The sequence below is a fragment of the Monodon monoceros genome, unplaced genomic scaffold (genome assembly GCF_005190385.1).
Source record: "Monodon monoceros isolate NGI ecotype Baffin Bay Population unplaced genomic scaffold, NGI_Narwhal_1 Super_Scaffold_3, whole genome shotgun sequence".
NCBI classification, from domain to species: domain Eukaryota; kingdom Metazoa; phylum Chordata; class Mammalia; order Artiodactyla; family Monodontidae; genus Monodon; species Monodon monoceros.
Genome location: NW_021703780.1, coordinates 67049889 through 67071965, shown reverse-complemented (window position 1 = coordinate 67071965; position 22077 = coordinate 67049889). Strand labels below are relative to the sequence as shown.

The window sequence follows — 22077 nt, the reverse complement described above, 5'->3', positions numbered from 1 at the left end:
GTCTTATAATTTTCTGCATACAGATCGTTTGTCTCCTTAGGTAGGTTTATTCCTAGATACTTTATTCTTTTTGTTGCAATGGTAAATGGGAGTGTTTTCTTAATTTCATTTTCAGATTTTTCATCATTAGTGTATAGGAATGCAAGTGATTTCTGTGCATTAATTTTGTATCCTGCTACTTTACCAAATTCATTGATTAGCTCTAGTAGTTTTCTGGTAGAATCTTTAGGATTCTCTATATATAGTATCATGTCATCTGCAAACAGTGACAGTTTTACTTCTTCCTTTCTGATTTGGATTCCTTTTATTTCTTTTTCTTCTCTGGTTGCTGTGGCTAAAACTTCCATAACTATGTTGAATAACAGTGGTGAGAGTGGGCAACCTTGTCTTGTTCCTGATCTTAGTGGAAATGCTTTCAGTTTTTCACCATTGAGGACGATGTTGGCTGTGGGTTTTTCATATATGGCCTTTATTATATTGAGGAAAGTTCCCTCTATGCCTACTTTCTGGAGGGTTTTTTTTTATCATAAATGGGTATTGAATTCTGTTGAAAGCTTTCTCTGCATCTATTGAGATGACCATATGGTTTTTCTCCTTCAATTTGTTAATATGGTGTATCATGTTGATTGATTTGCATATATTGAAGAATCCTTGCATTCCTGTGATAAACCCCACTTGATCATAGTGTATGATCCATTTAATGTGCTGTTGGATTCTGTTTGCTAATACTTTGTTGAGGATTTTTGCATCTATGTTCATCAGCGATACTGGCCTCTAGTTTTCTCTCGGTTTGGGCATCAGAGTGATGGTGGCCTCGTAGAATGAGTTTGGGAGTGTTCCTCCCTCTGTTATATTTTGGAAGAGTTTGAGAAGGATGGGTGTTAGCTTTTCTCTAAATGTTTGATAGAATTCGCCTGTGAAGCCATCTGGTCCTGGACTTTTGTTTGTTGGAAGATTTTTAATCACAGTTTAAATTTCAGTGTTTGTGACTGGTCTGTTCATATTTTCTATTTCTTCCTGGTTCAGTCTCAGAAGGTTGTGCATTTCTAAGAATTTGTCCATTTCTTCCAGGTTGTCCATTTCTTCCAGGTTGTCCATTTTATTGACCTATAGTTGCTGGTAGTAATCTCTCGTGATCCTTTGTATTTCTGCAGTGTCAGTTGTTACTTCTCGTTTTTCATTTCTAATTCTATTGATTTGAGTCTTCTCCCTTTTTTTCTTGATAAGTCTGGCTAATGGTTTATCAGTTTTGTTTATCTTCTCAAAGAACCAGCTTTTAGTATTATTGATCATTGCTATCATTTCCTTCATTTCTTTCTCATTTATTTCTGATCTGATCTTTATGATTTATTTCCTTCTGCTAACTTTGGGGTTTTTTCCTTCTTCTTTCTCTAATTGCTTTAGGTGTAAGGTTAGGTTGTTTATTTTATTATATATATTTTTTGCGGTACGCGGGCCCCTTACTGTTGTGGCCTTTCCTGTTGCGGAGCACATGCTCCGGATGCGCAGGCTCAGCGGCCGTGGCTCACGGGCCCAGCCGCTCCGCGGCATGTGGGATCTTCCTGGACCGGGGCACGAACCCGTGTCCCCTGCATCGGCAGGCGGATTCTCAACCGCTGCGCCACCACGGAAGCCCTAGGTTGTTTATTTGAGATGTTTCTTGTTTCTTAAGGTAGCCTTGTATAGCTATAAACTTCCCTCTTAAAACTGCTTTTGCTGCATCCCATAGGTTTTGGGTCATTGTGTTTTCATTGTCATTTGTTTCTAGGTATTTTTTGATCTCCTCTTTGATTTCTTCAGTGATCTCTTAGTTATTAAGTAGTGTGTTGTTTAGCCTCCATGTGTTTGTATTTCTTACACATTTTTTCCTGTAATTAATATCTGGTCTCATAGCATTGTGGTCAGAAGAGGTACTTGATACGATTTCAATTTTCTTAAATTTACCAAGGCTTGATTTGTGACCCAAGATATGATCTATCCAGGAGAATGTTCCATGAGCACTTGAGAAGAATGTGTATTCTGTTGTTTTTGGATGGAATGTCCTATAAATATCAATTAAGTCCATCTTGTTTAATGTATCATTTAAAGCTTGTGTTTCCTTATTTATTTTCATTTTGGATGATCTGTCCATTGGTGAAAGTGGGGTGTTAAAGTCCCCTACTATGATTGTGTTGCTGTCAATTTCCCCTTTTATGGCTGTTAGTATTTGCCTTATGTATTGAGGTGCTCCTATGTTGGGTGCATAAATATTTACAATTATTATATCTTCTTCTTGGATTGATCCCTTGATCATTATGTAGTGTCATTCTTTGTCTCTTGTAATAGTCTTTGTTTTAAAGTCTATTTTGTCTGTTATGAGAATTGCTATTCCAGCTTTCTTTTGATTTCCATTTGCGTGGAATATCTTTTTCCATCCCCTCACTTTCAGTCTGTATGTGTCCCTAGGTCTGAAGTGGGTCTCTTGTAGACAGCATATATATGGGTCTTGTTTTTGTATGCATTCAGCCAGTCTGTGTCTTTTGGTGGGAGCATTTAATCCATTTACATTTAAGGTAATTATTGGTATGTATGTTCCTATTACCATTTTCTTAATTGTTTTGGGTTTATTATTGTAGGTCTTTTTCTTCTCTTGTGTTTCCTGCCTAGAGAAGTTCCTTTAGCATTTGTTGCAAAGCTGGTTTGGTGGTGCTGAATTTTCTTAGCTTTTGCTTGTCTGTAAAGCTTTTAATTTCTCCATCAAATCTGAATGAGATCCTTGCTGGGTAGAGTAATCTTGGTTGTAGGTTTTTCTCCTTCATCACTTTAAATATGTCCTCCCACTCCCTTCTGGCTTGCAGAGTTTCTGCTGAAAGATCAGCTGTTAACCTTATGGGGATTCCCTTATGTGTTACTTGTTGTTTTTCCCTTGCTGCTTTTAATATTTTTTCTTTATATTTAATTTTTGATAGTTTGATTAATATGTGTGTTGGTGTGTTTCTCCTTGGATTTGTCCTGTATGGGACTCTCTGTGCTTCCTGGAGTTGATTAACTATTTCCTTTCCCATATTAGGGAAGTTTTCAACTATAATCTCTTCAAATATTTTCTCAGTCCCTTTCTTTTTCTCTTCTACTTCTGGGACCCCTGTAATTCGAATGTTGGTGTGTTTAATGTTGTCCCAGAATTCTCTGAGCTTGTCCTCAATTCCTTTCATTCTTTTTTCTTTATTCTGCTCTGCAGTAGTTATTTCCACTATTTCATCTTCCAGGTCACTTATCCATTCTTCTTTCTCAGTTATTCTGCTATTGACCCCTTCTAGAGAATTTTTAATTTCATTTATTGTGGTGTTCATCTCTTTTTTTGTTTGTTTGTTTTTAATTTATTTTATTAATTAATTTATTTTTGGCTGCGTTGGGTCTTTGTTGCCACGCGTGGGTTTTCTCTGGTTGCAGCAAGCGGGGGCTACTACTCTTTTCTTTGGTTGCATTGGGTCTTCATTGCTGTGTGCGGGCTTTCTCTAGTTGCGGTGAGTGGGGGCTACTCTTTATTGTGGTGTGTGGGCTTCTCGTTGTGGTGGCTTCTCTTGTTGCGGAGCACAGGCTCTAGGTGCGTGGGCTTCTGTAATTGTGGCACGTGGGCTTCAGTACTTGTGGCTCACGGGTTCTAGAGCACAGGCTCAGTAGTTGTGGCACACGGGCTTAGTTGTTCCACGGCATGTGGGATCTTCCCAGACCAGGGATCGAATGTGTATCCCCTGCATTGGCAGGTGGATTCTTAACCATTGTGCCACCAGGGAAGCCCCATCTCTGTTTGTTCTTCTAGGTCCTTGTTAAACATTTCTGGTATTTTCTCCATTCTATTTCCAAGATTTTGGATATCTTTACTATCATTATTGTGAATTCTTTTTCAGGTAGCCTGCCTATTTCCTCTTCATTTGTTAGGTCTGGTGGGTTTTTGCCTTGCTCCTTCATCTGCTGTGTGCTTCTCTGTGTTCTCATTTTGCTTAACTTACTGTGTTTGGGGTCCCCTTTTCACAGGCTGTAGGTTCGTAGTTTCTGTTGTTTTTGGTGTCTGTCCCCAGTGGCTAAGGTTGGTTCAGTGGGTTGTGTAGGCTTCCTGGTGGAGGGGACTAGTGCCTGTGTTCTGGCGGATGAGGCTGGATCTTGTCTTTCTGGTGGGCAGGTCCATGTCTAGTGGTGTATTTTGGGGTTTCTGTGACCTTATTATGATTTTAGGCTGCCTCTCTGCTAATGGATGGGGTTGTGTTCCTGTTGTTTGGCATAGGGTGTCCTGCACTGTAGCTTGCTGGTTGTTCAGTGGAGCTGGGTCTTGGCATTGAGATGGAGATCTCTGGGAGATTTTCACCATTTGATATTACGTGGAGCTGGGAGGTCTCTTGTGGACCAGTGTCCTGAACTTGGCTCTCCCACCTCAGTGGCACAGCCCTGACGTCTGTCTGGAGCACCAAGAGCCTGTCCTCCACACGGTCAGAATAAAAGGGAGAAAAAAAGAAAGAAAGAAAGAAGAAGATAAAATAAAATAAAATAAAGTTATTAAAATAAAAAATATTAAGAAAAAAATTTTTTTAAGTAATAAAGAAAAAAAACGGACAGACAGAACCCTAGGACAAATGGTAAAAGCAAAACTATGCAGATAAAATCACACACAGAAGCATAAACATACATACTCACAAAAAGAGAAAAAGGGAAAAAAAAAATATATATATATCGTTGCTCCCAAAGTCCACCTCCTCAATTTGGGATTATTCGTTGTCTTTTCAGGTATTCCACAGATACAGGATACATCAAGTTGATTGTGGAGATTTAATCCGCTGCTCCTGAGGCTGCTGGGAAAAATTTCCCTTTCTCTTCTTTGTTCGCGCAGCTCCCAGGGTTCAGCTTTGGATTTGGACCCGCCTCTGCGTGTAGGTCGGCTGAGGGCATATGTTCTTCGCTCACACAGGACGGGGTTAAAGGAACAGCTGATTCGGGGGCTCTGGCTCATTCAGGCTGGGGGGAGGGAGGGTTACGGATGCAGGGCAAGCCTCCGGCGGCAGAGGCTGGAGTGACGTTGCACCAGCCTGAGGCGCACCGTGCGTTCTCCAGGGGAAGTTGTCCGTGGATCACGGGACCCTGGCAGTGGCGGGCAGCACAGGCTCCCGGGAGGGGAGGTGTGGATAGTGACCTGTGCTCGCACACAGGCTTCTTGGTGGCTGGCTGCAGCAGCAGCCTTAGCGTCCCATGCCCGTCTGTGGGGTCCGCGCTGATAGCCTTGGCTCGCGCCCGTCTCTGGAGCTCCTTTAAGTGATGTTTGTTTTTTTTTTGCGGTACGCGGGCCTCTCACTGTTACGGCCTCTCCCGCTGCAGAGCACAGGCTCCAGACGCGCAGGCTCAGCAGCCATGGCTCACGGGCCCAGCCGCTCCACGGCATGTGGGATCTTCCCAGACCGGGGCACGAACCCGTGTCCCCTGCATCGGCAGGTGGACTCTCAACCACTGTGCCATCTGGGAAGCCCTAAACGGTGCTTTTAATCCTCTCTCCTCGCGCTCCAGGAAACAAAGAGTCAAGAAACAGTCTCTTGTCTCTTCAGCAGCTCCAGACTTTTTCCTGGACTTCCTCCCAGCTAGCTATGGCGCACTAGCCCCCTTCAGGCTGTGTTCACGCAGCCAACCCCAGTCCTCTCCATGGGATCCGACCGAAGCCCGAATCTCACCTCCCAGCCCCAATCTGTCCTGGCCGGTGAGCAGACAAGCCTCTCGGGCTGTTGAGTGCTGGTCGGCACCAATCCTCTGTGAGGAAATCTCTCCACTTTGCCCTCCGCACCCCGTTGCTGCGCTCTCCTCCGCAGCCCCGAAGCTTTCCCCCTCCGCCACCTGCAGTCTCCACCCGCGAAGGGGCTTCCTAGTATGTGGAAACCTTTCCTCCTTCACAGCTCCCTCCCACTGGTGCAGGTCCCGTCCCTATTCTTTTGTCTCTGTTTTTTCTTTTTTCTTTTGCCCTACCCAGGTACGTGGGGGAGTTTCTTGCCTTTGGGGTGGTCTGAGGTCTTCTCCCAGCGTTCAGTAGGTGTTCTATAGGAGTTGGTCCACATGTAGATGTAATGTATTTTTGATGTATTTATGGGGAGGAAGGTGATCTCCGCGTCTTACTCTTCCGCCATCTTGAAGCTCCTCCTCTCACAGTAGTTTTTATTTGTTTTTTGTTTTGGGGGGGGCCAGAAATCAGATTTTGAATTTTGATTTAAATCTTCATTGACTGCTTCTCTGTATTTAGTGTACTCTTTAAACATATTCCTTAGAGTTATAGCGAAATTAATACTGAAGGAACACTTTCTCTTTCAGTTAATGCACACATACTATTTTTGAGAAATTGGAAATTCTCCAGTTTGCTTATAATAAGTATAAATGCCTACCAATACTTATTACACTGAACATTCTCTGGTATCTAAAATATATATATATATATATATTTTAGTTGTATAACAAAAACTGGTCTAAAGGTACAATATATAAAATTATCTGAATATTAGTTTCAGTTAAACTTTTACTATTTTACAGCTTAAAAATAACTTAAAAAGAAAAAAAAACCCAAACCAATTTATTCTACCAAAGTTTTAGTTCAGTAATTAATCATTTGAATTTGCAGTTCGTTAATTCAACAAGTATTATTTGAGTACCAGCTGTGTCTTAGGAGCCAGGATTTTAATGCCTCATTTGTTCATGACTCTACCCTGGTGCCCAGCACAAAGCCTGGCGTGTACTAGGCATTTAGTAAATATTAGTTGAATGAAACAATGCATGTTCTTGTGGAGTTTACTTTATAGTGTATGTCCATATCTGGCATTGCAGAGGCCCTAAAAGAAGTAGAATACATAGTCTGTATACATTGTAATGGGATGTGTTTGCTAACCCTAGCTGTGCCAGTTACCACTGCAAGGTGAACACTGGGTGATATTAAAGATTCTACACATTTTGAAACTATCTTGCCTTTCTTATTAGGAATGAAAGTGTATTTCCCAGAAGCTCCCCAGTAAGTTTTGCCTTATTTTTGAGCCAGGACTGGGTCACATATCCATAAGGAAGACTCAGAACACAATTATCTGACAGAGGGGAATGAGACTGCCTGAGCATGATCCATTATGTGGAACATGGGACTTTGCCATCATGATCAAATGTGGAGTTTGGTGGCAATGAGGAAGAGATGGAGGGAAAGACATATTAGGCTGTGCTAGTAGTGACCATTACAGAGTTGGAGAGAGTTGAACTGGACTGGGCTTCACTTTGTACAGTGCTATGAAAAAAGTAGTTTCTAGGTGTATAAAGGAGCAAGGTGGGAATTTAAACGTACTTGAGAAAAAACTTTAATCTTAACACTTTAAGCAAAAGTCTCATAAATCCTTTTCTTTGGAGATTAGTTTATCATTCACTTAAAGAATAAGAAAATTATATTTCTTTTTTCAAGTGTTCATTAATTCAGAGCTTTTAGGCTTTTATTCTTTCATATGAATTAACCTAGTTAAGGACCTAGTAGAATAACATTTTGGGAGAAATTCATTGATGGCAACACCTGTCTAGGTACCATTCAGACTCCTGGTTACTTACCCTTGTAGTAGAACAGTGTAGAACCTTGAAGTTAAATAAATGAATAAACAGAAGAACTAGAGTGTAAATCATTTAGGGCCATCACTTTGTGGTACAGGAGATAGACACTTCACAGTCATCCTGAGCTACAGGAAAACTAGAGGAGTTTAGGCTCAGGAATCAGGCTAGGGTTCAAATGCTGCCTCTGGTGTTTCCTAGCTGTATAAACCGACAGGTTATTTAACTTCTCTGAACCTCAGTCTCCTCTTCTGTAAAATGGGGTTATCATGTATGTGATAAGTAAATGGTTGGTTAGGATTAAATAAGATATAATTTTAAAATAGTTAACACTTATATTATGCTTACCATGTACTGTTGGGCAGTGTTTTATTTACCGTATAACACACAAAAAAAGTGCCAGGCACATACATAGCAGATACTCAAATATTACTTCTTCCTTTTTTTTTTCTTAAGATAAATGGCTAACAAGCATTTGTTGCGTTGGAATGAAGTTTCTCATCTGTCATTTGACATGAGAAGGCTGAGAAACAGCAACCATGGAATTAGAGAATAGTTTCCTGGCTTTTTGTAACTAGACATGGTCTCTTCCTGTAATCCTTATATAAAATTATTAAAAGTGGTACATTTTGACAGCGTTTGTGTTGGTGAATCAAATACCTCTTTATTTAATCAGATTAAAGACATATTGACTCTTTTAACATGTGCTCGTGCTACTGGCTCCTGTAAATAAAGCCTGTAATCAATGAGAAATGTGATAATATTTGAGCTCTAGAAGATCTGCTATTTCTGCAGCTTACAAGATAACGTGAGGATAAAGAAATGCTTTTTAAATGCTTATGTCATATTTTGGTACAGTGAAAGATAATTTCAAAACCTTGATTTAGTAGTCTTCGTATCTGGCATAGTGTAGGTGCTTAGTACCCTGGTACTAATTAACAATTGCTGAGGAAACAGGACTGCAGAATGGCCATACTTACAACTGTGAACCAGGAATTTATAAATTGGTTGGCATAAAATTTCCAACCTCATTATAGTATGATTCAGTTTTCAAAATTGTCTGAAATTTTTGTTAGATTTGTATTAAAGAAGGCTTAGAAAAATGGACATTTAAGTGCTTTTAATGGAAAATTTGTGGGTATTGAATTTGGGGTTTTAAAATAAGACAATAAGACAGCATAAATTACTAAACTGGTATGAGGAAGTGCCTTCATGGATGATTAGTAAACCTAGAAAAAAAAGGTGAAGTGTAAGAGAGGGATTGAAGATGACAAGAAGGTTCCCAAGGTGTAAGATAAGGATTGAACCCATCTAGCTGTTGTAAAGAGTTGTTATTTTGCTCAGATGAAGTATAGCAGATAAAGAAAATAGCTTATAAATTGGAAACACTTTACATAGTAATAATTCTGTTGATTGAAAAAGAATTTCCCTGAACACTCAAAGAGCAAACCCTTAATAATGAAGAAGCAATCGTATTGCCCTATTTTGCATTGAAGCCCTCAGTTTGTCTTCCTCAAACCACTCCTCCTTTAGACTTTGCTTTTCCCCAAGTGGCAACTACATCCTTTCTATTCCATAGACAAAAAACTTAAAGAGTCAGCCCAGGTAATGCTCTTTTCTCACATCCCACATCCAGTTTCTCATTTACTATTCTCATTGTTTTTACTGCTTCTAACCTGGAGTTAGCCACCAACACCTCTCACCTGGATTATTCCAGCGTCTTTTAAATTGGTCTTCCTGCTTCTACTCTTGCCCATTTACAGTCTTTTCTCAACATAGCTGCAGGATAACCTTTATAAAAAATAGGTCAAACTGTGTCTCTCTTCTGCTCCAAATCTTCCAGTGGCTTCCCCAAAACTAAAATCTTCACAGCAGCCTACAGGTGTACATGTAATCTGGCTCCCTGGTACCTTTCTAAACTCACCTCCTAGATCCCAGCCTTGATCATTCTGCTGCAACAGCAGTGACCTCAGATATCCTGCACAAGCTCTCACTTGAGGGTCTTTGCACTTCTCCTTTTCCTGCCTGGAATGTTCTTCCCTCAGGTGTGGGCTCATGTCACCTCATCACTAAGACCTTAATCACCTTTTTGAAAGTAGTACTTCCGTCCTCCTTCCTTGCTTCATTTTCCTCCTAACATTTATTTTTGTTCAATATGCTATATACACTTTGTTTTTCTGACTCCCCGCGCTGGATTGTGAGATCTGTGAGGGCAAGATTTTCCCCCCTCTATTTGTTTACCTAAAACAATATGTGGCAGATAGTATGTACTCAGTAAATATTTATTGATTAATTGAGAAAGCAATTCCATGGCAGTTTGTTGTATCACTACTGTTGATCCGTAGAGGCTTCTTTAAATAAAATAACTAATATTAGCTGTTGATATGAATTCTAGAATATGGCAATGCTAATTCTAAACACTCATATTTACTCATGTCGGGAAGTACTGCATTAGAGTTCTCGGCTTCCCTTAGAGCAGATGGGTCACATGACTAAGTTTTAACTAGCAGACCGTGGGTAGAAGGGAGGTGCCGCTTGCAGGCCTGGCCCAGGAGAACCTCCCGTGAGTGATCCCCCTATACTCGAAGATTTGAGAACCCTTTGTTGAAGATGGAGGACGTGTGAGGTAGAAGGCACTTGACTCCATGAATTACCACGTGGAGGGGAGTTGCCCCGCTCATTAGGAACATCTGTTTGGACTTTATGTGTGTGAGAAATAAATATCTGTTGGATTAAACAACAGAAGTTTGGAATTTATCTTTTAAAGCATTGACTTAACTAATACACAACAGTGACAGTTAAATTATCTTTCCTTGTTCTGTTGTATATCCTAATGGTGACCCAGACTCCTTGTCTCTTTTTGTCATCGGCTTCTGTATTTGAAAATGGGAATAATGTTATTTTAAAAGCACAGTTGTGTCCTTAATATTTTTTTACAGCTTTTATTTTTTTACCTTTTTTTTTTTTACAGCTTTATCAAGATATTTTTACATACCATAAAGTTCACTTATTTAAAGTGTACAGTTCAGTGGTTTTTATTCAGAGTGGTACAGCTATCACAACCACCTAATTTTACAATGTTTCAACACCCCCGCAAGAAACCCTGTACATGTTAGTCTCTCCCCCAGCCTGGGCAACCACACTAATCTGCCTTCTGTCTCTGTGGATTTGCTTCTTCAGTACATTTCATATAAATGGAAGCATATAATATGTGGCCTTTTGTGTTTGACCTCTTTCACTTGGCACAGTATTTTCAAGGTTATCTATGTTGTAGCGTGTATCAGTACTTTGTTCCTTTTTATGGCCAAATAATATTCCATTGTGTTAGATATCCCATATTTTATTTTTCTTTTCTTTTTAAATTTTTGGCTGTGTTGGGTCTTTGTTGCTGCGCATGGGCTTTCTCCAGTTGGGGTGAGCGGGGGCTACTCTTGGTTGTGGTGCGCGGGCTTCTCATCACGGTGGCTTCTCTTGTTGTGGAGCACGGGCTCTAGGCGCGTGAGCTTAAGTAGTTGTGGCACGCGGGCTCAGTTGCTCCATGGCATTTGGGATCTTCCTGGACCAGGAATTGAACCCGTGTCCCCTGCATTGGCAAGTGGATTCTTAACCATTGCGCCACCAGGGAAGTCCCCCATATTTTATTTATCCATTAATGGGTGGGTGGACATTTGGGTTGTTTCTACCTTTTGACATCACAAATGCTGCTGTGTACATTCATGTACAAGTTTTGGTGTAGACATATGTTTTCAGTCATCTTGGGTATACACCAAGAAGTGAAATTGCTAGGTCACATGGTAAATCTATGTTTAACATTTTCAGGAACTGCCAGACTGTTTTCTAAAGGGATTGCACCATTGTACATTCCCACCAGCCTTGCCTTTATGTTTTATCACCCCCAGAGGAGCAGGGTCCTGGTAAATATCATAGTTCCCTAAGGACTGTAGGTGGGAGACAGTCACAAAGGAGACTGGGAGTGTGGCAAACAGTGTGAGGTTGACAGCTGTCTTGCCTCTCCTCTCGCTTGCTTATTTATGTAGCCTGTACTACCCTGGCTTCCTTGCTAGTCTTAGAACACACCTCACATGTCCTCATTCTAGGGCCTTTGTTCTGGGCTTTCCCTATGGCTGGCAGGCTTTTTCCTTCTGTTTGTCCTTCAAGTCTTTGTCCAAATGTTACCTTTTCAGTGAGGCTCTCCCCCGCCCCGCCTCGTCCCGGCCCCCCCCCCCCCCCCCGCAACCTCCGCATTCAACTTTCAGCCTATGCGTCTCCCCTGCCCAGCTCTATCACTTACCATATTTCGAAAAGTACTTTTTCTCCTTCCCACTAAAACATAAGCTTCATGAGGGCAGGGATTTTGGCCAGTATTCTTCACTGATAACATCCCTAATATTTTGATAGGGCTTATTAACACAGAGTAGGTTTCTGGTAAATATTTGTTGAAAGAATGAATAAATAACTTTCCATGTCAGTAAATGCATTTTTTTCTTAAAATAAAAATTTAAGTCATAGAAGTACACATATGAATACATTCTTATCATAAAATGTTTATTCAAAGCAGATAAAGCACAAATTCCCTTTTACCCTATTCCTGAATCTCACTCTCCTAGAAGTAACCACTGGTAGTGATTTGGATGCATTCTTCCAGATCATTTTAAAAGTATCTGTCGATATATAAAGAAATGTATATACTATAGAAATATGTAGTTTTGTGTATGTTTGAGTATGTTTTATAAGCATGCACACACACACAAACTACTGTCTATACCTAAAACCTTTTCATCACTCCCAACATAAACTCTGTACCCATTAAACTACCTCGTTCTTTTTAACTCTCATCTTAACGGATGTGCCCTAATTTACTGATTGATACTGAGGTTTCCAGTTTTTCCCTAGCCACAGACATTGCTCAAGCATACATTTAGGCTTTTGCACTTTGTACGTGTGGGAGTGTCTTCTCTGTGTATGCCCTGGAAGTGAGAACAATTTAATCTCTTTCTTTGAAATCGTTATGCTGCTTATTTATTTTTTGGATAGTTTTCTGAAATAGATGTTAGAAATTGAATTGCTCGGTTGTAGAGAATACAGGTTAAAATTTTTGATGAAATAAAATTTCTTTCTAAAAGGGTCGCATCCATTTGTGCTCTTCAACCGGTGAGAGCAGCATTCATATCTCCATCTCTTTACCCATATTGGGTGTTATTAATCTTTTATTTTTGCCAATATGTGAGTGAAAAATAACTTGTTTTAGCTGTTGATGTTAAACATATTTTCATATGCTTATAAGTCATTTGCATTTCTTCTGTAAAATTCCTGTTTATATCTGACTGTTTTGCCCCTATAAGGTTTGGTCATTTTTCATTGATTTATAGGTGCTTTCTGTAATTATGGCTGTTAATTCTTTGTCTATTATATTGATATATGCTGGCAGTATTTTTTTCTAGTCTATTAACTTGACTTTGAAAGTTGTTTATGGTGTCTTTTTGCTAATCAGAAGTTTTAAATGTTTATGTAGTCAAATGTATCCATTTTATAGCTTCCTTGCTTAAGGAAGTCTATACTATACCAAGGTTATAACCATATTCTCTTGTGTTTTTCTTTTAATTTGTTTGGAGTCTTAATTTTCATGTTTTGCTCTTTTAATTCACCTGGGATTTATTTATGTTGCAGCATGAAGTAAGGATCTAATTTTTTTCCTCCCAAAATGGATAGCCAATTCTTTATTATTAGTTTGTTCATCCTTTCACAATTGATATGGGATGCCATTGTATCACAAACTGTACTCTCATATAAATGCATCTATTTCTCAATCTCATTCTATTTTATGGGTGTATTTGTCTTTTCTTGCACTAATACTACACTATTTTAATATTTTGATAGAAGGAACTAGCTTCATCATAATATCATCTTTTACAAATATGTAGCTAGATTGTACATTTTCTCTTTTAGATGCATTTAAAAATTAGCTCATCAAGGTGAATAAAATACCCTATTGGGATTTCGATTGGGAAGGAAGACATTTCTCTAACACAGTTTTATTGGCCATGTAGTAATAAAATGTAGGCTTGTACCATATTTTACTTAAAAATTTCTCATTGTTAGTCCAAAATAACCCTTTTAAAATATTGCCTCATAATTTGGCTTTTTAAAAGATTGAGATATAATTGACATATAACATTGTATTAGTCCAAGTTGTACCACACTGTGATTTGATATATATATATATATTGCAAAATGATTCGATTGTGTATGTATATATGTGTACACAGCATCTTCTTTATCCGTCCATCCATGGACAGTTAGGTTGCTTCCATGTCTTGGCTATTGTAAATAATGCTGCAATGAACATGGGGGCGTAGGTATCTTTTTGAGCTAGTGTTTTCATTTCCTTTCATTTCACATACCCAGAAGTGGAACTGCTGGATCATATGGTAGTTCTATTTTTAATTTTTTGAAGAATCTACATAGTGTTTTCACACAGTGCCTACACCAATTTATATTCCCACCAGTGGTGCACAGGGATTTCCTCCACATCCTTGCCAACACTTGTTATTTCTTGTCTTTCTGATAATAGCCATTCTGACAGGTGTGAGATGGTATCTCACTGTGGTTTTGATTTCCATTTCCCTGATGATGTGATGTTGAGCACCTTTTTAAAAAATTAGGGTATTCTTGAGTTGTGGGTTTTATTTAAAGCTTTTACTGGTTTTGTAAATTAATAAGTACTGATTTGTAAAGCTGAGATAGATGTGCCCTGTGTTGCATTTACATAATCATGAAAAAGTTAAGTTAGGGTCAGATTTAACTTAGATGATTTGAGTGGCTAAGATGTGTCAACTTAACAGACTTATTTTTTATCTCCTTAGTTAAACATGTAGCAGTGGGTTAAAAACAATAACAACAAACAACTTAATGAAACAATAGAAAATTTCTACCCATGATAATCAAGTTACATTGACATTTGACAGATGGAAGCGTAAGATTTAATTTAGATAGCCTGTGAAATAAGATGTGCACAAGGTCAGGGAGTGATGATTAACCCTTGTGGAGAGTGAAAGGCCAACTGAAATCAACACCTGTTGGGGAACAAAAAATACAGTGACTCTACCACTAGCATTTACCGTCAAGGGCAGGGTTAACTTTGCAAATCTGCCCAAAATGGAGCATCTGATTTGCTGAATTGTTTGCACTTACCATATTTACAACATACTTGAAATTATTACTGACCTTCCATTTGTTTGGTTGAGGGAGAGGAGTGCAAATTCAAGCATGTTAGTTAGTGGGAATTTTCCTTTTAACTGTCTGGTAAATATTTACTGAATTAAAGCATTTTCTTGCAACCACCATACATACTAGGTAATATCTTTATAGTCACACTGAGTTTCTGTCCTTCTTCCTAAGTGCTTTAAAAATTATATCCAACTTGTTAAATCATTTGGCTGAGGACTCATGCTACAGAAATCTCTCTTGCATTATTGTAACTTTTCTACATTATAAATACTCTTACTCAGTGTTTAATCTTAGCCTTGAAAATCAAGAGCATTAACGTGCAGCCAAGTAGTATAAGCTTAGAGTGTGGACTGCATGGGTAAACTGAAATAGCATGGGAGGGGAAGCATCATGTAGCTGTTTGTTGTTCAGATGACTTTTAGATCTTTTTAAAAATCTATTAAAGTATAAGTATTCCATGGTGGTTTTATTTTATATTGATATATCACTAAAAATGAAATAACGAATTCAGTTCAGTTTTATTCTACCTGGGTTTTGTTTCTGTTTTCTTTGTGTGCCTGTGTGTGTGTGTGTTTGTGTGTGTGTGTGTTTGACATCAAAGCTGGTTTTGTACAATTAGCTTTGCTTTTTTAAATTGTTATTTATGTTTCTTAGAAGTGTTTCCTATTTTAAAATACTGGCTTTAGTCTCTCTTATTAGAACCTCCTGTAAATATCTAGGCTGCTGTTTAGTTCACTGAAAGAATTCTTAAGTAAGATGAACAAGGTCCAGATTAGTTAGTTCATGAGAACTTATTTAAATAAATAATTCTGATATATTCTGGTCACCACAAGAGGAATTATAATACCAAAATCAGTGATAAATAAAGACAGTAAAACAGCTTAACATGAATAGGAAATAAATGAAAAGTGAATTAAATTTTTATATTTTAAGCTCCTCGATATTTTATTGTTTTTTTCCTCACTGCATAAAAAGAGAGCAGACTAGCAATAAAGAGAAAAATCTGACATGTTCTACAGCAAAAGGCTTCATCGGTTTATTTCTCATGATCCTATTAAGACAATGAACTGATTATTTATTAAAATCTAAGTGATGCTGTAAGATCAAAAAAATGTCACAGCCCTTTTTAACAACTTTGTATGTTGACAGATGGTAAATGGTCTTCTTGCAGTGATGTATAAAAATACTGGGGGCTTCCCTGGTGGCGCAGTGGTTAATAATCCACCTACCAATGCAGGAGAGACAGGTTCGAGCCCTGGTCCGGGAAGATTCCACATACTGCGGAGCAACTAAGCCCATGCGCCACAACTACTGAGCCTGTGCTCTAGAGCCTGCGAGCCACAACTACTGAAGCCCACGTGCCTAGAACCCATGCTCCGCAACAAGAGAAGCCATTGCAATGAGAAGCTCGCGCACCACAACGAAGAGTAGCCCCCACTCACTGCAACTAGGGGAAGCCCGCGCGCAGCAACGAAGATCCAATGCAGCCAAAAATAAATAAAGAAAAATTAAAAAAAAAATACTGAATCACTACACCTGAAACTTATGTAATAATGTGTGTTAATTATAACTTAATTTTTTAAAAGTTACATTCTTAGTTTCAGCTACATAAGACTTGCATTTCCCCCAACTCATGTCTTTTTGGCTTTGAAGATTTATTAATAATAATTATTATTATTATTGCACTATGTGGCTCGCTGCACAAAATATGCTGACGTATTTCAAGAGTTTATGAGTGTAAGCAGTGGATGACATCTTCACAACCTAGTAAACCAACAGATAATTTTGTTACATCAGACCCATCATGAAGTTTCAAGACTATATGTAGAAATGACCCTAAGTTAGTGCCATAGGAACTTGAATCTGTCAATATTGCATAACAGTTAACATTAACTCAGCATTTACTATGTAGCTCTATGCTACGTGCACTTCATTGTTTATCCTACTTATCCCGTCAGTCCGGTGAGGTAGGTACAGTACTGTTACACTCCATTTTATTAGTGATGTCATTGGCACCAATAAGGTGATTGTTGAAAGTCACATAGCCAAGTAAACAATGGATACAGGATTTTGAAAAGTTAATATAAGTAATAATTGTCCTTCACTTGCTTTTTTCATTGAGAATATAGATGACATTCCCATATGCTTTTATGGATCTACTTGAATTCTTCTAATGATTACAAATTATTTCCTAGTGTAGGTGTATCATAATGTCTGTAGCCATCTCATTCACATTTGATGGACATATAGGCTATTTCTGGTTTCTCACTGTTACAGATAATACAGCAGCAAACATCATTGGCTATGTAGCCTTCCACACATTTGTGTTGTGTGAAAGGTTCTTCTGTTGTTCAAGAGTGCTTTTTGTAAATTTATTTTTTATTGAAGTATAGTTGATTTACAATGTTGTGTTAGTTTCACGTGTAAAGCAAGGTGATTAAGTTATACATACATATATATATATTCTTTTTCAGATTTTTTTCCATTATAGATTATTACAAGATATTGAATATAGTTCCCTGTGCTCTACAGTAGGTCCTTGCTGTTTATCTATTTTATATATAGTGTGTATCTGTTATTCCCAAACTCCTAATTTATCCCTCCCCTGCCATTACCCTTTGGTAACCATAAGTTTGTTTTCTATGTCTGTGAGTCTGTTTCTGTTTTGTAAATAAGTTCATTTGTATCACTTTTTTAGATTCCACATATTGTGTTGTGTGAAAGGTTCTTAACAGTAGAATTATTGCTCAAAGAGTTTGTCTTTTAAATCTTTATATGTTAAATTATTTATCATTAAATTCCTCTCCAAAAAGGTAGTACCAATATATACTCTCTCCCTTTGTCTGTCTTCCTTGCCAACTCTGGAGATTTTCAGTTTTAAAAATTTAACCAGTTGGAAAGGTGAAAAAAATAGTATTTGATTAAAAAGTCTCATTATTTCACTACTAATGAGATTGAGCATATTTTTGTAAGTATTAACTCTCATTTTTAGTGTGGATTAATTACATATTTTACCGATTTTTCTTTTCTTTTTTTCTTGTTGAATTATGGGAGCTTGTATAGAAATTAATCCATTATCTTACATGTTGTTAATATTTTCACCCATCTCAACTGTCTTATTTATTTATTTTTATTGAAGTAAAATTGACATATAACATTATATTAGTTTAAGGCATACAGCATAATGATTTGATATCTGTATACATTGTGAAGATTACTGCAATAAATCTAGTTAACATCTGTCACCATACATAGTTAGAAAAAATTTTTTGTGTGTGATGAGAACTTTTAAGACCTACTGTTATCTTTGAACTTTATTTACGATGTCTTTTGCCATGTAGAAATTTTATACTTTTATGTTTTTTTGTCACTCCTTTATGGTTTCTCTGATTGGGTCCAGAGTAATTTTTTTTTTTTTTCCAGAGTGATGTTTTTAAAAACACAGATTTGATCCTTTCTCTGCTTAAGAAAACCCTCGGTTGCTTCCCATTGAGAGGCGCTCTAATACAGCGTTTGAGGACATATAATGTGGACGTTTTGCTAGGTTTGAGACCTGGTTTTCCTACTTAACTAGCTGTGGGACACTGGCAGGTAGTACCTGTTTGGTGCCTGTTTCCTCATGATAGTGATGTCACCATGTCCAGTTGTTGAGAGTATTAAATGGGTTAATATGTTTAAGTGCTTTGGACAGTACCCAGCTTATGGTAAATCCCCAGTTTGTATCAACTGCGTTATTCCTACTCTTCCTGTCCAGTTTCATTGTGTGCCACTTACCCGGTTGGTTCCCATGCTCCAGCCACAGTGGCCTGCTCTCAGTTCCTCCCCACCTTAGAGCCTTTGTATGTGCTGCTCCCTATTCCTGGACTATTCTTTCCTTTCTGCCCTTTTTGCCTAACTGCTGTTTCCCCTTTAGTGTCAGCTTAAATACCTTTCCCTGCCCCAGGGACGCTGTCAGTGACCTCTTAGTTTAGGTTAGGTCTGCCGTTATGTTCTATCTTAGCACCTACTGCTGCTTTTCCTTCATAGCACTTTAAATAATTGTTTTAAATTGTTGGCTTAAATTGTCTTACACCAGTTGAAAATAAGCATCATGAATGCGGGAACCAAGTCTCTCTTGATTGCTTTACCCTTATTCCCTAGAATAGTGGATGGTAATGAGCTAGTGTTTAATAAATATGGGGAGTGAATGAATTGGCAGGTGGAATGGTACAGTTTGAATGTTTTGGGCTTGGGGTAGGAAAGTAAACTGAGAGAAGAAAGCTTATTTAGAGGCTTTAAATCTCACTACCAGGTTTCTATTCAGTTGTTCCTATCTGCGAAAGTGTGAGTTTCAGTGCTTATGTTGTTGTATGAAAAGATTTTGGATAACTGGCAGTTACCTCAAATGGAATATCCATAATTTTAACTGTTATTAAGATTTTCTGTATGCTCAATATGAAATTTAGTTTTAAAATCTGAAAATGTTACACTCATTTTACAGATTTTAAAAATGGACATAATAGGGCTTCCCTGGTGGCGCAGTGGTTGAGAGTCTGCCTGCCAATGCAGGGGACGCGGGTTCTTGCCCCGGTCCGGGAATATCCCACATGCCGTGGAGTGGCTAGGCCCGTGAGCCGTGGCCACTGAGCCTGTATGTCTGGAGCCTGTGCTCCGCGACGGGAGAGACCACAACAGTGAGAGGCCTGCGTACCGCAAAAAAAAAAGGACATAATATAGTCTGTATAAGATTGCATATTTAGTTATGGGTAGAGCTGGGACTAGAATCTGGGTATCCCTATCACCCAGCTCACACTGTTGTACTTGAGGTAGCTTGTACCTTTTCAAAGAGTATGTTAAAATTTAAACTAATTTTTTCTTAGTGTTTAAAAGATTTTTATGATAATCTTTTACTGGGGATCTAATACAGAATCAGAATCTTTTTGAGAGGTTCAGAGTTGTTTGCTCTTGTAGGTATCACCCAGGCAGCTGTGGCTGTTGAGCTGCTATTCCACCTTTATAGTTTTCTGCATTGTTGCCCTTGAGGTTAGTTCACATCACGCCTTCCTGCAGCAGCTCCTTTTCCCCCTTGCATTTACTCTTTCTAATCTGTTAGGCATATATAAAGGCAGTATCTTAGATTGTTTTACATGTATGTAAAGCAAGAATAAATAGATTCATCCATGCTGCAGCATGGATGGGCCTCAAAAACATGCTGAGTGAAAGAAGTCAGGTGCAAAAGACCACATGTTGTATGATTTCATTTGTGTGAAATGTCCAGAAGAGGCAAAATCTCTAGAGACAAAAGCAGATTAGTGGTTGCCTGAGGCTAGGGATGGAATGGAGAAGAACTGCAAATGGGGAATGAAGTTTCTTTCCAGGGTGATGGAAATATTCTAAAATTGGATTATAGTGATGGTTATACAACTGTAAATTTACTGAAAATTATTGAATTGTACACTTAAAATGGGAGATTTTGGCATGTGAATTACATCCCAATAAAGCCTTTTTAAAAAAGAATAAATGGTTTCAGAGGTTATTTTGAAGGGATTGAGCTCTCTTTATAAGTGTAATTGTAGACAAATATAGTTGATACTTTTTGGTTCTGCATAATATTCTAGGTAAATGAAATGGAAAACTAGATAAAATAATATGTCGTATCCTGAATCTTATTTACTGGTTAAGACAGGGCATTGAAAGCTAACTTTTCCCCCCAGGATTTCATTAGGAATTAGAGTTTTTGTGGATAGTGGTGCTCAGTATTATAATCTAAGTTGAAGGGGTAGTGATTCATATATATGTTGATTTTTTGTGATTTTTAGATATCAAGATCTTGATAGCTCTTTCTCTCTCTACACACACACACACACACACACACACACACACAGTCTTCAAAATTAGAAAAGGTGTCAAATTTTTTTTCTCTAATTCCATCTATTCTGCCAGTGTATTTTTGTTTTATCTGCCCTTTCAACCCACCAGAGTATCATGTCTTATGACTGAATAAACACTGGGCTGCAGCCTGTTAATGTGTTCTTTTTGATTTTTCAGCACTTTCATTTGGACCCTTGGATGCCCATTGAACAGATGCTTGAGAACTGCAAGTAATCTTCAGATTGTAGCATAACTATAAGGCCTGTCCTCTGTGTGGGGAGGAGATCACCCATGTGCTGTGGAAATGAACGGGGAGCAGCAGATTGATGCAGGTATTGGTTTTGCTGAGCAAAATCCATTCTTCAGAGTGCAGAATTCCATTACTTACCTGTGTTATGTTGTATGGCTTATCTTTCTACCACTAAATGGGAAGCTCTTTGAAGACATGAGTTGTCTTTCTTTGTACCTGGCAGAGAACCTGGCACTGAGGGGGGGGTGGGCGTGTACTCAGCATGTTTGTTGAAAAAGTAAGTAACTTTTATGAGCAGACTTCGTTAAAAAAAAAAAAAGTTTCTTTTGAGGTAATTATCAATTCATAGGAGCTTGCAAAAATACTGACAGTTCTCATGTACCATTCACTCAGTTTCTACTGTAAGTTACATCTCATTTAAGTATAGTACAATATAAAAGCTAGGAAATTGATCTATGTATAAAATGTATGTAGTTCTGTCATTTTATCACATGTAGATTCCTGTAAGCACCACCTCAGTCAAGATACAGAACTATTCCATCACCACACAGAGCTCCTTTGTACTGCCCCTTCATAGTTACACCTACTCCTCTTCCCCAATATTCCCTAACCCCAGGTAACCATTAATCGGTTCTTCATCTCTATAATTTTGTCATTTCCAGAATGTTACATAAATAGAACCACACAGTATGTGACTTTTTGAGATGGACTTTTTTCACTCAAAATAATGCCCCTGAGATCCATCCAAATTCTTGAATGTATCAGTAGTCTGTTCCCTTTTATTGCTTGGTAGTATTCCGTGGATATACTGCAGTTTGGTTAACCGTTCATCTGTTGCAGTACATTTTGGTTGCTTCTAGTTTTTGGTTTTTATGAATAAAGATGCTATAAACAATCATATACATAAAATTTCATTTTTCTGGGATAAATGCCGAGGAGCACAGCTACTTTCCAGAGTGGCTGTACCATTATGCATTCTTAGCAGCAGTATATGAGATCTGATTTCTTCACATCCTCACAGCCATTTGGTATTGTCACTATTTTTATTTAAGTCATGCTGATAGATGTGTAATGATAGCTCATCCTGGTCTTAATTTTCTTTCCCCTATTGGCTGAATGCAAATGATGTTGAACAGGTGATGCAGGTGATGTTGAACAGGTGCTTACTTGCTATC

The 22077-nt window shown here is 38.3% G+C and overlaps 1 protein-coding gene across 3 annotated transcripts in view; it reads left to right on the top strand.

Annotated features, from left to right (window-relative positions):
• The window catches only part of SFMBT1 (Scm like with four mbt domains 1), a 132535-nt gene that overhangs the window by 54147 nt on the left and 56311 nt on the right, over nt 1–22077 (top strand). The window contains exons 1-2 of one of the 3 annotated variants that reach the window (XM_029242392.1): nt 4878–4901; nt 20830–20984. In XM_029242392.1, coding sequence (XP_029098225.1) covers nt 20957–20984 — 28 coding nt within the window. In that variant the 5' untranslated portion in view covers nt 4878–4901; nt 20830–20956. Of the gene's footprint in view, nt 1–4877; nt 4902–19565; nt 19825–20829; nt 20985–22077 lie in introns of those variants that run through there. The other 2 variants (XM_029242394.1, XM_029242391.1) reach the window with 2 other exon arrangements.